Source organism: Meriones unguiculatus, chromosome 10 (assembly GCF_030254825.1).
Source record: "Meriones unguiculatus strain TT.TT164.6M chromosome 10, Bangor_MerUng_6.1, whole genome shotgun sequence".
Classification (NCBI taxonomy): Eukaryota; Metazoa; Chordata; class Mammalia; order Rodentia; family Muridae; genus Meriones; species Meriones unguiculatus.
Genome location: NC_083358.1, coordinates 54017624 through 54034533, shown reverse-complemented (window position 1 = coordinate 54034533; position 16910 = coordinate 54017624). Strand labels below are relative to the sequence as shown.

At 37.9% G+C, this 16910-nt stretch overlaps 1 protein-coding gene across 20 annotated transcripts in view; it reads left to right on the top strand.

Annotated features, from left to right (window-relative positions):
* Nucleotides 1-11: 11 nt before the first annotated feature.
* Fubp1 (far upstream element binding protein 1) overlaps nucleotides 12-16910 on the top strand; it is a 29320-nt gene continuing 12421 nt past the window's right edge. For 9 of the 20 annotated variants that reach the window (XR_009594645.1, XR_009594642.1, XR_009594643.1 and 6 more), the window contains exons 1-17: nucleotides 12-254; nucleotides 5496-5586; nucleotides 6299-6361; nucleotides 7087-7125; nucleotides 7888-7927; nucleotides 8348-8400; nucleotides 8488-8559; nucleotides 8736-8793; nucleotides 10083-10245; nucleotides 10326-10424; nucleotides 10528-10629; nucleotides 10835-10937; nucleotides 11034-11134; nucleotides 11687-11828; nucleotides 12467-12627; nucleotides 15374-15525; nucleotides 15817-15896. Coding sequence is in view for 15 of the 20 variants with exons in the window: in XM_060392494.1 (XP_060248477.1) it covers nucleotides 144-254; nucleotides 5496-5586; nucleotides 6299-6361; nucleotides 7087-7125; nucleotides 7888-7927; nucleotides 8348-8400; nucleotides 8488-8559; nucleotides 8736-8793; nucleotides 10083-10245; nucleotides 10326-10424; nucleotides 10528-10629; nucleotides 10835-10937; nucleotides 11034-11134; nucleotides 11687-11828; nucleotides 12467-12627; nucleotides 15374-15525; nucleotides 15817-15896 (1630 nt within the window). In the remaining 5 variants the exon portion in view is untranslated. The remainder of the gene's footprint in view (nucleotides 255-5495; nucleotides 5587-6298; nucleotides 6362-7086; nucleotides 7126-7887; nucleotides 7928-8347; nucleotides 8401-8487; nucleotides 8560-8735; nucleotides 8794-10082; nucleotides 10246-10325; nucleotides 10425-10527; nucleotides 10630-10834; nucleotides 10938-11033; nucleotides 11135-11686; nucleotides 11829-12466; nucleotides 12628-15373; nucleotides 15526-15816; nucleotides 15897-16910) is intronic. The other 11 variants (XM_060392497.1, XM_060392495.1, XM_021649618.2 and 8 more) reach the window with 4 other exon arrangements.

The window sequence follows — 16910 nt, the reverse complement described above, 5'->3', positions numbered from 1 at the left end:
CCTCCCAGTCTCCGCCCCTTTACGGCACGATGGTCGCACAAGAATGTGATAGAGCCTAGACGGCCGCCATCTTCTTTCTTTCTTAGCAGTTAGCTGAGAGAGGACCTTCGCGAGGGTTCGGGAGCGGCTGCTGTAGCGTGGGCATGGCCGACTACTCAACAGTGCCCCCGCCCTCGTCTGGCTCAGCTGGCGGTGGCGGCGGCGGCGGCGGAGTTAACGATGCTTTCAAAGATGCCCTGCAGAGAGCCCGGCAGGTAAGCGTGGACCGCGCGGCCGCTTCCCGAGAGCCGCCGGCGGGGTAGGCCTCGCCGAGCTCGCCTTCCGGGCTGCGTCCGGAGGAGACGGCGTTTTGTCACGGGGGTCCCGGCCTCGAGGCCCGGCCCGAGGTTACGGTCTGGGCTGAAGCCCCCGTCCCACGCGCGCTCCCCAAACGTGGCCGCAGGGCTTCCACTTCCGCCCACGGCCTGTCCACGAAGTACGCTGAACCCCGTTTCCCTCGGCTCTATTTCCTTTTCTCAAAGTGAGTGTTGCCCCAACTAGTGTGGCAGGTTGGGTCACGACCAGGGCAGGCGAGGGCCTGGCTTAGCGGTCTCCACTGTTTCCCGCTGCGCCGAGCTCTCGTCCCTCACTGTAATTAAAGTAACGTTCACCTTCCCGTTTACAAGGGAGACCGGGGCGGGATTTGTCATTCCACCAATCCTTTCCTCAACCTCAAAATGGCCTCAGGCGCGTTCTATCCGAGCTTTCAGTTTGAATCTGCCTCTCCCAAGTCGAAACCTACAACTTCTTTGTGTTACGTAGGAACGTACTGTTGCCCCGAAGGCAAGCGCTTTCCCAGATGATCGGGATTGGCAAAATAAAAAAGTGCTTGTATTTGATGATTTTTCTTAATCTGAGCGTTAATGTCCTCAGGTGGACTCTTGATTTCTTTGTAGCTTAAGAATGTATTAATGTTGCCTTGCCAGGTGTGATGGTGCTCGACTTTAGTCCCAGAATTCTAGAGGCAGAGGCAGGCAGATCTCCTGAGTTTGAGGCCAGTCAGGAAGACCAAGAGAGACCTTGTCTCAAAAAAGGATCGCGGGATTTGTATGTAAGCTAGAATAAATCTTATGGCACTCTCTTGTAGGAGTTAAACATTTTATACTAGTATTGAACGTCGAACGAATGGTTATTAAAGCCAATTTTGACTATTAGAACTTTATCCCCTGATTATTATTATTTTGGTCAGAACTGAAAGGTTAATGAGTCAGTCAAGGTTTATCAAATCTACCGTGATAGCCAGCCACGTGTTGGAAGATTACTAGTCTATTATTTAACTAGCATACTGGAAAAAAATATTTAAGGTGGTGGTGGCACAGGTCCTTAATCTCAGCGCTGGGGAATCAGGGGCAAGCAGATCAGAGTTCCAGGACAGCCAGGGTTACTTGTCTCTCGAAAAGCCAAAATAATAATTATTATATATCATTACATGATATTTTATTTACATATCAATTTGCATATTATAAAATTATATATTATAGTAATTACTTAGTTTTATTAATGGAGAGGGGCTCAGTGAACGACATGGTGTGTATATAGAAGTCAGAGGGCAACTTGAGTTGATTCTTCTACCATGTAGGCCCCTTTGGTCAAATAATAAGTAGAAAGACTTAAAGATAAGTGTCTTTACCTCAGCCTCTGAGGAAAAAAAAGTGGTGAAGAGTCAGGCCTAATCCTGCCTAATCCTCCCTAGTGCTTAAGTGGTGTTCTTCACCTACTCCTTTGGAGATTTTTTAAGTGTACATTTGATAAAGGAATTAAATACCAATAAACAGATAGGTTAATGCTTTGAGGCAGGCACTGTATAGGATACTGGAAAAAGATGCCTTACTCCAGACTAAGTTCATACATTGCTGTAAGGAAGTGAGAGTTTGGCCAACAAAAAGCAGCAGCAGCGTGTACAAAGGTCAGGAGTTTGTGAGATGACAACCCAAGAGTTAAGTAAACTGGAGCATAGAATTGACTAGAAGGAAAACAGTGGGGACATGAGAAAAACTAGATTAAAAAAAAAAGCTTTAGTTACTAGCAGCATCGATTGTTTATTATAGTTAATAGTTTTTTATTAGTTAATTTATTATAGTTAATAGTGTCCATCACATCTCTAGACATTCCGAGTATGCTTTGTATTAGGTACACAGTGTTAATTAAAATCAACAGATATCTTTAATGTGTTAAAATGCTAAGGTGACAAAAGTCTCACTGTGTAGCTCTGGTTGTCCTAGAACTTACTGTGTACACCAGGCCTGCCTCTCTGCCTTTGGGATAAAAGGTGTGTGCCACCATGCCCAGTTGAGATTTTGTTTTAAAAAGGATTTTCTTTTAAAGTATATAATCTGGATATGTTGAGTCCTGGAGCTATAGAGATTCCTGCTATCTTGTTATCCTCCAGGATTCTTTTTGAGAATCTGTCTGCTTCAGCCACCTGAATGCTGAAATTTTGTAAGTTTAGTGTAGCTGTTTTTGAGGATAAATACAAACATTGTTGAATTTTCAAAAACAAAACTTTGAATGTTGCTGTGGACCCTGCTTTGGGATTGAATTACGTATTGTAATGCGTTGATGAGAGTATGGTATGTGTTACCATATCCTGAGTTGGTTCATTTAATTTTCACAGCAATTCTGTAAGGCAGATGTAGAAGTTACCTGTAGTTTTCCATTTGTGAAGATGTAATAAGGCTCATAATACTTGAAAATTTGACAAAGTCACTGTTCTAGAAAGCACTAGATTTTCACCTCCACTCTTCAATTACTATGGAAAGTGCAGACTGAGATTCAGAAAATAGACATTTTCTGATAATTATCTTCTGAGAATCTTCTTCAAAAATTTTAAGGATAGCTCAGGGAAGGAGGTCATAAATGCTGGTTTGGTTTGATTTTGCTTAAAGTATGAAAGCACAAAAATACATAAAGAAGGGCAAAAATCTAAGTGGAAAGCTTTAATTATTTCTGTGGATTAAAATAAAAAACACTACCCACACTTAGTATATGTTTAATAAAAATGTGTTACTGATAGAGTTCATAGCTGCAGCCAGTGACAAGTTGGGACTAGAAAAGCCAGCCTGGGCTATAGAATGAGACCATATTATTCCCCCACACACATACCCCATGGGGGCTTGTGATGGGCATTGTTCTTCAAGGATTATTTCTTTTCATCTTTGTAGTTACAGAGAAAATCTCTAAGATTAATTTTGGAGAAATACCTGCTGGGTAGTGTTCTGTTGTCTTTGTCAGTTTTCAGTATTTTGAAATTTTGTTTGCTCTTTTGAATGAACCAAGTACCAACTTTGATTTTTTTTCTTTTGTATAGTTATAGAACTGTTACATGAATGGAATCTTCTTATGGATGGCTCTTGGAGTTTCAGTAAACTCAGAAGTATTTATTAAAAACTAACTGTAGAAGGTAGTCACAGCCTAAGCCATTTTCCTCAGTGATGCCATCTTCTCTAGTACTTTCTCTCTCCTCGTTTTTTCAAGACAGGGTTACCATATGTAGCCTTGGCTGTCCTGAAGTTTTACAGACCAGGCTGGTCTTGAACTCACAGATCTTCCTTCTTCTGCCAGCCACCCTACCACCAAGTACTGGGATTGCAGGCATCTGCCACCAGTTCCAGCTAAGTACTTACTTCCCTTTTAACATCAGTGTGTGTCCGTCCCTGACAGCTCACTCACTTCTGTAAATAAATGCTATGTTTTGAGATCAATGGGTGGAAAATATTTGTTTCCAAGTGTGATTAGGAAAACTTTCAGGAAAGAAGGTTAGATACCCGCAGATGAAATAGGCTTTTAATTGGGGAAATAATGGGTGGCTAGGGATTAGATCACCACTATAGTCATAGAGAGTTAAATTGTATACCTTTTCATAGGTTTTGTGTGGGTGTTTGCGGGCCTCTGATGGGGAGCTTCCATTTGTAGGTAAGAGGAAAATCTAATAACCCTGGAAGGTATAGTTAATACACAGGATCTGTGACTTAACAAAGATCCATGGTGGAGTTAAGACCCAAGTCCTTGAACATCCTTAACCTTTCCTCAGTTTTCTGGTTATAAACTGAGATAATAATGTTAGTTCCACATCATTGTTTTTAGAAATTTCAGTCGATGGAAGTTTGGTTTTGGCTTTTAACATAATCACACTGAAGAGGTGATGGAAAGAACTCTTGTCTATCAAAACTATTTGATAATGAGTATAAAACATACTAAAAAGTTTGGCCCTTGTCAATTGTCAATATTTCTTTTTTCATACAAAAGTACAGTAAATTTCCATTGGTTGTATCCAACTTGTGATACAAAGCTGTTTATTGTACCGTGGTTTCAGGTTAAATGCAGGAGTTATTTGCCCAACTTTTAATTTATATAAAATAACTGGGTTTTTTGTTTGATTGTTTTTGTTTTGTTTTAAGTTTAAGACTAGAACTCTGTGAATTCCTGTGTGTGGTGATTTCTTTAGAGACTATTTTTCCGTGTAGTCCTGGCTGTAGTGGAAATCCCTTTGTAGACAAGACTGATTGATCTTCCACTGGCTCTTCCTCCTGAGTGCCAGGATTAAAGGCATGCACTGCCTGTCTTCCTGATTGTATCTTAAAGAACATGCTCACTAGTAATATGTAAATTGTGTGCTTTAACTCAGCATATCCAATTATATTTGGTGTGTGTTGAATATAGTTTCTTTAAGTTGCTTGCTTTCTTCTGCTCATTCATATTTCTTGTGCCCGGTACCATTTTCACTGAAGTTGTTAATTTGGGGTAGCCATGTTTCAACTAACCACAGATGATTTGACTGCTAATTATCTTACCAAACAGCATTGTCAGACTGCCCATATGTATCCTTTGAAAGATGTAATGTGACATGGAGAAGACAGAATCAGGTTTTTCTCAAAGCTTAATGTTTCTGTCCAAGAGATTCTCTGTTGATTACTTTGGTGATTATTTTGTTTTTGTTTTTTTCATTAATTACAGTTTACTCACTTTGTATCATGGCTGTAGCCCCCTCCTCTATCTCCTCCCAGTTCCTCCCTCCCTCCTCTCCTATGCCTCTCTGCGTTTGTTGTTTTTTTTTTTGTTTTTTGTTTTTTTGTTTTTTGTTTTTTTTTTTTTAAGTAGGGGTGTATCGTGAGCTTAATCCCAGACCGTTACTATTTGGTAGCTCCCTAAAGTATTGGTAGTTTCAATTTTTTCAAACAAGTGAATCTTCATAATTTTTAAAATATTTATCATTTATATAGTATTCTGCCTGCATGCCAGAAGAGGGCATCAGACCTCATTATAGATGGTTGTGAGCCACCATGTGGTTGATGAGTATTGAACTCGGGACCCTTGGAAGTACAAACAGTTCTCTTAACCTCTGAGCGATCTCTCCAGCCTCATAATTTTTGGATAGTGTATCTTTGTTGTAGGAAATTTAATGCTGAGTAGTACATAAAAGTGTTAGTGTCCTTTCTGATGATTTTTGTTTTTTTAAGATTGCAGCAAAAATTGGGGGTGATGCTGGTACATCATTGAATTCAAATGACTACGGTTATGGGGGACAGAAGAGACCCTTAGAAGATGGAGGTAAGTTTTAACCAGAAATAATAATTATCTTCCACAGTATTCATTTGCTAAGATTTTTTGTTTTGTTTATTAAGATAATTTATTGAAATACTACTGCTTGTGTGTTGTATGTGTGTTTCTCAGAAGGAAGGGGGGTAAAGACAGACCTAGAAAAGGTAGGTATAATTTGAGTATAAGAAAACTAATAGAAACAGTTCATTTTTCTCCCGTTTTAGGATTATGCTTAGTTTGAGTTTGCACAGATTTCTTGTTAATGCTAAAACAAAATTATATTTGTTTAGGAAACTCTGAGTTTTCTCATTTACAGAGGAGTCTCTGATATTCTCTTTCATTAATTTACTTCAAAATTCACTTTAAAGGTTCAGGCTTGTTTGAATTTTCTGCACTTTTGTATTATTTCTTTTGGTGCTTTGTTTTAAATTTCATGTTTAACTTTAAACATGGATTAAAACAGGTTTATAGTGCTTTTTTAAAAGATGCTGTTTTTGTTTTAGTGTTGATATGTGAGTAAATTTTCATAATCTATTTTTGCCCTTTTATAAAGATTCTTACTAGCATATAGAAATGTATTTATAGCCCTTTCTGGGAATACATGGTTTCCTTTTAAGTACATTTATATTTGCAAGTGAGGTTTCTAAAATGCAAAAAAAAAAAATGAGCTAATGATGCTTCAGATGTTGTGTGTAATGTATTCTTTTTATTTTATGTGTAGATGGCTCTTGGACAAATCCGAGCAGTACAACACACTGGGAGGGAATGCCCTCTCCTTTTAAAGGCAGGAGTTTTTATTTATTACCTGTGTTTAGTATGTAAACGTGAAATAAACCAGTGGATTCTTAAGTGGACACAACTGTCTCTTGGTTTGTGTGTCTGAATTTTTTCTACACAAAAGCCTTGAAATTGGGAGAATAATTGTGCTTTGAGCTTTAGGCTGTCTATTTTCTAATGTATGCTTTTGTTTATCTGAGAAAGGCAATCATGTGGTTGCTTTGAGGTTAAGGTTTGTTTTTTGTAGTGAAATGTTTCATTTGGGAATAATGGAACAGTTTAGAAACTGTCTTGTTATTTGAGCTTTCCTTTTTGGTATAGCTGTATGATCACTGTCAGGTACACTTACATTCTAATATGTCAGATTTTTATATAGTTCTCCCTGATTTTCAGTCCATACAGTGGAAGAAGCATCATTAGCATACCTTTAGCTTATGGTATTCGCCAGCATTGAAGCTAAATAATTTGTGTTGTATCATTCTGGACTATTTAAAGTTTCTTTCCATTGCTTAAACACAAGAGAATGGAAGAATTAGGTTTGGTGGGTTTGTTTTGTTTTGTTTCCTAGAGTTTAGAGTCTAGGTTGAATCGTGGCAATTTTGGTTCATGTGGTATCAGGTATTTTAATAGACATTGATTGGTATTCTTGTTTGGCTGGGGGGTGGGGGAAGACCCGAGGGAAGCTTTCCTTCTCATTGACAAAAATAAAATAAAAGATACTTAATTTTGCAGATCAACCAGATGCTAAGAAAGTTGCTCCCCAGAATGACTGTAAGTATTTTAAGCTGAGGCTTTGTTGCTGCTTTTAAATTTATTTTATGTGTATATGTATATATATACATATCTATTATGAGTTTATGAGCACCACTTGTATGCAGGTGCCCACAGAGACCAGAAGATGGCGTGGAAATTCCCTGAAGGTGGAACTACATGTAGTTTCAAGCCACTTTGTGGGTGCTGAGAACTGACCCTGGTCCTCTACAAGAGCATTATGTGCTCTTTATCACCTGAGCCATCTCTTCAACCCTTTGTTCCTACTTTTGGATGGGTGGTTTTGGCTTGGGGAATTTTGGTTTTGAGCCAAGATCTCAACTGTGTATCCCTGACTGGTCTTTACCTCACAGAGATCCACCTGTCTGTGTATCCCTGTGCTGGGACTAAGGATTGCCTTGCTATACCCAATGGGGTGGATATTAAGAATGTCTAGCGAGAATTTCCTTACAAATGTATATCTTTTTCTTTTTAAAACAACTTTTTTTTATTGTGGCCATGTTTATATAAACATTAATTGCTGAAATGTGTGGAATAATTTATCTACTCCAATTCTTAATCTGTGCCACTTGAAAGAAAAGTGCTTTGTATGCCATTGCTAATCTATTTGGCCTTTTCATGGCTTTTAATCAGTGATTCTTTGAATAGTCTGATTTTTTTTTTTTTAATTGTTCAGTGTGTGTACAAGAAAAGTTTGGAGTACTTGGTATGCTTGTGAATAAGTAAACATGCACTTAGAACTTTTGTTTAAATTTCCTACAGCTTTTGGAGCACAATTACCTCCGATGCATCAGCAGCAAAGGTATAGTCAAAACTTGTTTTTTAATTACTTTGTAAGTCTTAGTTGAATTGTATGTACAAGTAGCCAAGTTAGTGTATAGGGAAAATGCGCATCATTTTGTGTGTATAATTTATATCCTATTGGGAAATGGTATAGGAAGGTTGTTTTCTTTTTAAGTAAAAAATTGATAATTATGGGAAAGCTCAAAATTAACCATTTTAGAAGAAACAGAGTAACATAAATGATAATGGCATTCTCTAAACACCATTCTGAACTCTTCACAGACAGTTCAGTTCACCATCCTACTCACTTAAACATGCTGTCTCATTTAAGAACCTGAGTTTGGGCTATTAGGAGTTATTAAGATTGGATTTATTAGATTACGCTTCATGTATAGTTGCATGTTATTTTTCTTTTAAAATATACTTTTGTTATTTTTAGCAGATCTGTAATGACAGAAGAATACAAAGTTCCAGATGGAATGGTTGGATTTAGTAAGTATCATTAATTTAAAAAAAAAAAAAGCCGTACTTTAAATTTATTAGAGTAAATAACTTTTTCCCTTCCTTCCCCTTAACTAGTAATTGGCAGAGGAGGTGAACAGATCTCACGCATACAGCAGGAATCTGGATGCAAAATACAGATAGCTCCTGGTAACATTCTTTTCTTTTTCTATGTGAATTTCTTGTTACTGTTTCCCACTCCCATTTGCCCAGCCCTTGAAGTTTTGAGAGTGGCTAGAAAACCTTGAGTGTTTAAGTTTCTAAAGATCTGGTACTACTTTAAATCTATTTTTGACATATACTCTTCTTTTTTTATTTAATTGTAGATAGTGGTGGCCTTCCAGAAAGGTCTTGTATGCTAACTGGGACGCCTGAATCTGTTCAGTAAGTTTGAAAATGTTAAGTCTAATAAGAGTAACAATCTGAAGACTAAACTGTGTTTTCATTACTTCTGCATCATCATCATCTACTGGCTGCATTGAAATTTTCACCTTAAAGTTCATGCCTTTCTTGAATAGAGTTTTTCACCTGAACCTAAGAAACAGAAAATTGTTAAAACCAGTGACTATGGAGATAACTCAGAGATTCAGGTGCTTGCCTTCTAAGCAGGAAGAACTGAGTTTGATCCTAAGTGTCAGAACCGAAAAGTTCTTGGTATGGTAATACGAGTTTGTGATCTCATTGCTCAGGAGTTGGAAACAGGCAGATTTTTAGGACTTGGTAGGCAACCACCCAGCAGCCTACACTATTTGATGGGTTCAAAGCCATTCAGAGACCCTGTCTGAAAATTTTGCTTCCACACCTGCATGAACATGTGCACAGACACTGAAAATTATAAAGCCTTTTTCTTTTTTTCCTTGCATCAGGGTTTCATTTTATATCCCTGATTGTGTGTCGTGAAACTCATACTCTAGACCAGGCTGGCCTTGAACTCACAGAAATCCACCAGCCTCTGCCTCCTAAAGGTATGCCTATCTTTGCCCAGCATGACTCACTGTCTTTTGTTGCTATGGCAAAACGCCATGACCAAAGGTTACATAGTGGCTCATGGTTTTAAGCCACTATAACCCCTTAGACCCTGTGAGAAATTATTCCTCATCGTATTCTGAAACATGCTACCTTTTTGTGTTCGTTTACCTAAGACTGTTCCTTCCTACTTTTAAGTTGTACTATAACTGAACATTATTTACTTCATTCTTTATATTTTCTTTTGTTGGTAATTTCTAAGAGCATATAGACATGTTTTTACCTAACAGTGCCTTAAAAGAAGAGGTCTACACTTCCTACATCTGCTTGTGTTCTGTCTTCTTTTGAACTCAGTACCAGTAGAACTTTGATTCTAACAATTGGGGTGACATTTCTAAGGATCATAGACTACAAATACACTAATTAGCAAATCAGAAGTGTTTGATATGGTAGATGGGTATTTTTAAGTTACTCTATTTCTTTGGTTTAAAAACACTGACATTACTACTACCCCTTTCACATTCCATTTGGCTTGGCTTGCTCCTTCCTGCCTCTGAAACGCAGAAATGCTACCAAATTCACCTGCTGCATGACACATTTAGTGTATGCTTGATACATGACCAAGGATAAAACCACTAGACTCTTATGTGGTATTTTGGGATGTTTGGTTAAGCTACACATTTTTATTAAGATTAATTTGTTAACAGATCAGCAAAAAGATTGCTGGACCAGATTGTTGAAAAGGGAAGACCGGCCCCTGGCTTTCATCATGGCGATGGACCTGGAAATGCAGTTCAGGAGATCATGATTCCAGCCAGCAAGGCGGGTCTAGTTATTGGAAAAGGGGGAGAGACTATTAAACAACTTCAGGTATTACTATAGTGTTAAAAAGTATTGTCGCGTCTTTTAAAGGCACTTTTTATTTTCATTAACTTGTATTATTTTAATAGGAGCGGGCTGGTGTTAAAATGGTTATGATTCAAGATGGGCCTCAAAACACTGGTGCTGATAAACCTCTTAGGATTACGGGTGACCCATACAAAGTTCAGGTAAGCCTCAATTTGTCATTTATATATAAAAGCTGAGGGAGTGGGCAATAAGCATTAATATTTTCAGAATTTTATTTCTAAAATGGAAAACTTTCTATTTTAGCAAGCCAAGGAAATGGTATTAGAGTTAATTCGTGATCAAGGTGGTTTCAGAGAAGTACGGAATGAGTATGGCTCAAGAATAGGAGGAAATGAAGGGATAGATGTAAGTAAGAATACTGACTCAGGAATGGTTGTATCCTGTGAGTGCAGTAGTGTTTTTCCTGTTTTGAGTTACGTACATTTGTCATAACATTTTTTTTCTTGTCATATTTTTATCTTGTTACTGACTGACATTATGTACTTTTATGATTTCATGGAGAATAAGGTATTGAGAAATGTCTTTTTAAGTATACTCTTATTTGCTTAAGGTCCCAATTCCAAGATTTGCTGTCGGCATTGTAATAGGAAGAAATGGAGAAATGATCAAAAAAATACAAAATGATGCTGGGGTTCGAATTCAGTTTAAGCCAGGTAAGCTTAAGATCTATTTAATGTTCTAAGAATTGATAGCTGTTAATCTTGACACTCATAATCAGTTTGTCACAATTCATTGTTATTTTTATGTAGACGATGGAACAACACCTGATCGGATAGCACAGATAACAGGACCTCCAGACAGGTGTCAGCATGCTGCAGAAATTATCACAGACCTTCTACGAAGTGTTCAGGTTTGATAGGAAGTTAACATTTTCAGTTTGCTTTCGTTGAAAAAGTTTTTATATCACAATGAAAAGTGACCCTTCATGTTATATAACAGAATCTGTTGATACTGTTAAAATGCCTAAACATTTCGGTTCCTTTAAGGTAAACATCTTAAGAGTAGAGGAATTAATTGTGTAAATGCTCTACTTTATTTACCCCTGTGCATCTGAAATTTTGTTACTATGGGTATATATGCCTTGGCATTTGTGCCCGTGAAAGCCAAAGAAAGATTTTCTGAAGGTAGTTCTACATTATATGGGTCCTAGAAACTAATCAAACTCAGAGCAATGGGCTTTGAGGGAAGTCGCTTTCCAAACTGAGCCATCTGTTTTTTCTCCCAGTGTATTTTAAAAGTGGAAGTTATTATTCAATTGAATATTTTGGTTGTGTTGTTTTTGAAATCATCTCTTAATTTCATTGCTGAGAAATATAAAGTTGAGGGGAAATAAACCTAATAGTTTTATTATAGAGTTTGGTGTTTTTGTTTGTTTGTTTTGTTTTCATTTCTCCTTTCTTAGGCTGGTAATCCTGGTGGACCTGGACCTGGTGGTCGAGGGCGAGGTAGAGGTCAAGGCAACTGGAATATGGGACCACCTGGTGGACTACAAGAATTTAATTTCATTGTGCCAACTGGGAAAACTGGATTGATAATTGGAAAAGGCAATATATTTCAAATTCTTTGTTTGACATAACTGATTTTTCTGGACACTTCTGTTATAAACATACCGATCTTATTTTTATTTTTTGGATGCATTTTTTAGTACGAAAGGGATCTAATATCTGGCAACTAAAGAACGATCTTAATGTGTGTTAAAAATTAGATTTCTGTTGGAACGGCTTGTAGGAAAGGACTAAGAATCAGTACGAGAACACATCTTGATCCTAATTCGGATGGGGCCTTTATTATTATTATACAAGAGGTGTTTATTGAAATACTTTTCTGTTCTAACCCACATTAGGATGTGTGTATACATTTAAGTAGACTTTAGTGTATTTTGTATGAGTTATAGATAGAAGAACAGAATAAGTAGAAAATCCTAACATTGTCCAATGGAATGCTACCAAACTTTATTTAATGGCCAAAGTAAATAGTTGTTTTAATATTTAAAAAAAAAAACCCACAATACCTCTAGTATTTCTGCCAGAGTGGTGCCTGTAATCTTAGCACTCAGGAAACAGAAACAGGCAGATCTGTGAGTTCCAGGACAGCCAGAGATACCTTGGGTTTGATTTTATTTTTTTAAACATGTTTTTGCATTCTGTGAACTTAAGAGAACTTAGTGTCGTGTGATTTTTAGGGGGTGAAACCATAAAAAGCATAAGCCAGCAGTCTGGTGCAAGAATAGAACTTCAGAGAAATCCTCCACCCAATGCGGATCCCAATATGAAGTTATTTACAATTCGGGGCACTCCACAGCAAATAGACTATGCTCGGCAACTCATAGAAGAAAAGATTGGGGTAAGTGCGCTCTAAACTCCCTGTATAATGTAGTTCCTGGTACTTCTTGTAAAAAAATTAAAGATACCATGGGAAATGTATAATTTCTGATGTGAAATTGCAGGTTTTGTGGTATAGCATACAGCAACAGGAAAGATGTCCAGAAATAGACGTAACATGATTAAGAATGCAGTTACAAGACCCCATCCCTCATCAGTCAGAGTAGTTAAGGTGTATAATTCCTGGCTTTTGGACTAACTGAATCATTGGAGGTTTGAACTGCAGGTTATTTGATGGTTCTTATCTCTGGAGCTCCCTGTATCCTTAAGTCCAACCAAATTAAAGAGTTTGGTGTTCACTTGGAGACCATAAAGGACCAATCAGGACAGTGATGTCAGTGTTGATCCTGACTTCACCAGCATATGTGCACCTGCACCCATATTACAAGTCACATGGAGGTAACATACTGAACATAAATAAATGCACTGTACACAGATAAAGTGAAAGTAAATAGAGCCCAGTGTGAGTGCTGGGATTAGAGGGCATGCTGCGCTACCACTCAGCCCCAGTGTCTGTTACAAAGATACTTACTCTTCCCAGTGCCTGGGAGACAGGCAGGTGGACAGCCAGGGCTACACAGAAACCCTATATCAAAACAATAGAAAACCAAAAATCTTCCAAGTGATTTTGGTACATGGTCAATTTTGGAAAGTTTTTCTGGTGGTACAACAAATAAGAGACTTGTTTTTTAGTTTTCTTCATGGCAGGGTTTCTCTGTGTAACAAATGAGCTTGGTGTTCACCTGGGATTCCTGTAGACCAGATTGGACTTGATCTCAGAGATCTACCTGTTTCTGCCTTCTAAGTTCTTGAATTAAAGGGTAAAGGCATGTGCCACCACTGCCTGGCTTTGACTTGGTTTTATTATGAGGCAAGTAGTGTTGCACTGGTCTTTTTTATTCTTAACAATGTAAAATTAATTTAAAAAGAGTGAAGGCTTTTTAAAATCATTAGTAATCCTGTGTCTGAGTCTATGGACAGTACAAATTGGATTTGGTGAGTTATTTAAATAAAGCACAAAGGGAGGGCAGGAGGAAGTTAAGAGTAGGAAGTGAGTATTAAGTGTTATGAAATTTTCAAGGAATAAAAAGTTATTTTAAAATTACTGATAGTGATCCCATATTCTTAAGATCTCCTTTGATATTATAAATGGGCACAGAATTTTTTTAAATGATAAGAGTTTATAGTATGCACAATAGTAATTGTTTACAAACTGAAGATGTTTGCAAGTTAAACAGTGCCAAAAGTTGGTGCCAAAACATAAAGATGAGAATAAACACATTTTGGGTTTCATTTTGTTTTGTTCTTGAGACCGTGTCTCATGTAGACTAGGCTGGCCTTTTTCTCTCAGTGTCGGAACTAGCGGTGCGTACCACCATACCCCAGCTGATCTTTGCTTTTTCTTAGCCTAGTAGACCTAAATCAGGGTTTCTGTTGGATCACTGAAAAACAGTGTTCTAATTCACAGTTTGATGTAGTGCCTAGTACGCAAGCATAAATGAATGAAAGGGATTTGAAAGGTGCTGGAAACTTAGTCTATCTGTTTGATATTGAGAAAATTGATAACCAAGTGTAGTTTAGGCATTTTGTCAGGCTGCTGAATTGGCTTAATGTGTAAGGGAACTGGCTTGTAACCAGAACTGATGACTTGAATGTTGCCTGGAGTCCTCATGGTGGTAGGAGATAACTAGTTACCGAAAGTATCCTCCATATTCACGGTTGCAGCAAGTACATACTAATACACTAAACACGAGGGTAGCATTTTAAGAGGGCTGTAGAGATGGCACTTCTGCTCTTCTAGAAGACCAAAATTAAGTTCTCAGAAGGCTTATAACTGGCACCAGCGGCTCTTGTGCTTTCTTCTCTCTTTGGGCACCCCCACATGCACCACATACACACATAAAGTAGATGTTCAGAATATAACTAGGATGTGGTGTGCTTGGCCAGTGTGTGCTGAATTCAGGACACAGCACTGGGGAAAAATATTAAAAATAACTTAAAAAATTGTAAGCATTTGTTCAAAATGTTATGTTGTTATTAACTATAAAAAAAACTGTTTTAGGACACGTACATGTAATGGTCCTTGCAGATTGAACAGGGTGTCCTATCTAAAAGGAAATGAAGCCAGGTGGCTCATGCTTGGGAGTCAGAGGCAGACCAATCTGAGCTTGAGGCAAACGTGGTCTACATAATGAGTTACAGGCCAGCAAAAGCTAAATTCTGAGACCCTACGTCCAAATAAGAGGAAAGAGTGGTAAAAAGTGTTGTGACAAGAATATATAAAATACCTTGATGTGTTACTAACTGTAAAGGAAATTTTCATGCTATTTATAAAGTTATGATCTGTAAGGATAGTAATTTATGTGTCCCTAGACGTGTACAGTTTGAGGAGTATAGTGGCAGACTAATTGTCTGACATGAGGAAAGTAAAAGAACATAAAAACAATAAACTGAATAAAGTAAAAGCTAAAGGGAATTTGCTAATGCTGATTTTAATGAATTTTCCATGTCATAATCTGACATTTTATTTTTTGCAACATAAGGAAAGGAAGGTAAATTTAAGTTTGTTACTTAAAAATAGACATGAAAGAGTAGTTAGCCTTTGAGTTGCTCAGCGATTATACTGTTTTGAGTGTGTGTTGTATGGTTTTTGTGTCTTTGTTATTGTTGGGGGTTTGTCTTTTTTTTTTTTCTTTTTCTTTTTGCAGGGTCCAGTAAATCCTTTAGGGCCACCTGTACCCCATGGTCCCCATGGGGTTCCAGGTCCTCATGGGCCTCCTGGGCCTCCAGGGCCTGGAACTCCGATGGGACCGTACAATCCTGCACCTTACAATCCAGGACCACCTGGCCCAGCTCCTCAGTAAGTACTGAATGTGGTTGATTCTGGACTTACCCTAAAGATCCTGGTTTGGGAACTGGAGAAATGGCTCAACAGTTAAAAACACATGTTACACTTGGAGTGGAACCTGGGTTCGGTTCCCAGCACCACATGGTGCTTCACAACCACTTGTAACTGGTTCCTTGGTATCTTATAACCAGTACCAGGAATATAAATGGTCAGACATGCAGTACATGCACAGGCAAAACCTACACATAAAATAAATAAAACTGGCCTTTGGGAAATGGTATTTGTGTTTTTTTTTTTTCCCAGTGGTCCTCCAGCCCCATATGCTCCCCAGGGATGGGGAAATGCATATCCACATTGGCAGCAACAGGCTCCTCCTGACCCAGGTAAAAGAAGGCCTACTGTTAATACTGTTTGTATTGTCCACTGGAGAACATAGACTCTCTATTCTAATCTGGCGTTTCTGTAGCATAACGGTCTCATCACATTCTCCCATAATTGGTTTTGTTTCCCTCACATCATTGTCAGAACAGTCAACCTAGAAATAATTCATGGTTTTTTGTTATTGTCTTTTTTTCCCCCTACTTTGTAAACTGTGTAGTTTAGGGTTCAGTAGAGAAATTTAAAAGAACATTTTCTAAGTTGTATATTTCTATGTAATGTATTTATTTTTGGAAAACCAATGCAGTTGATATAAATGTAATTGCTATGCTGGATTTGTTAAGTGTTTTGATATTTTAATGTGACCCAGTAATATGTGTTAAACTCAAAGTAACTTTGCTCAGTCACAACTGAGTAGTGGTGGCACACATTTTTAGTCCTAACACACAGGAGGCAGAGGCAGGCAAATCTCACAGTTCAAGGACATCAGGGTCTACAAAGCATGTTCAAGAATAGCTCAGGTTATACAGAGAAAAACACTGTGTCAGAAAATAAACAGGTTGAGTTGTGGCATCTGAATATGAAAGATGATTTTATGTCAGTTAGTAGAGGAATTCATTTCTAGGATAAATAGCATTGGACATGCATGGTGTGGAAGAAGCATCAGATATGGTTTCCTTTGTAAGATTTTTGAAAAGTGAATCTTTTCCTTCATTCTAACAAGCATTTAGAAGTGGTATGATTAGCCAGGCACTGTGGCGCACACCTGTAGTCCCAGCACTCTGTGAGGCAGAGACAGGAAGATCTCTGAGTTCAAAGACAGCCAAGTCTACACAGAGAAACCCTGTCTCAAAATAAAAAAGTGGCATGATTAAATAAATGGAGTTTGACCAGCTTAAGGGGAAGGTTTTACAAAGTAACTTAGATCTCAGACTTGAGTGCTAACAGATGCTGAAAGAGAAATAGGGCTGATAGAAAGAGTAAGCCATAGAGCTAGGACAAGCATAAGGACCTGAGTT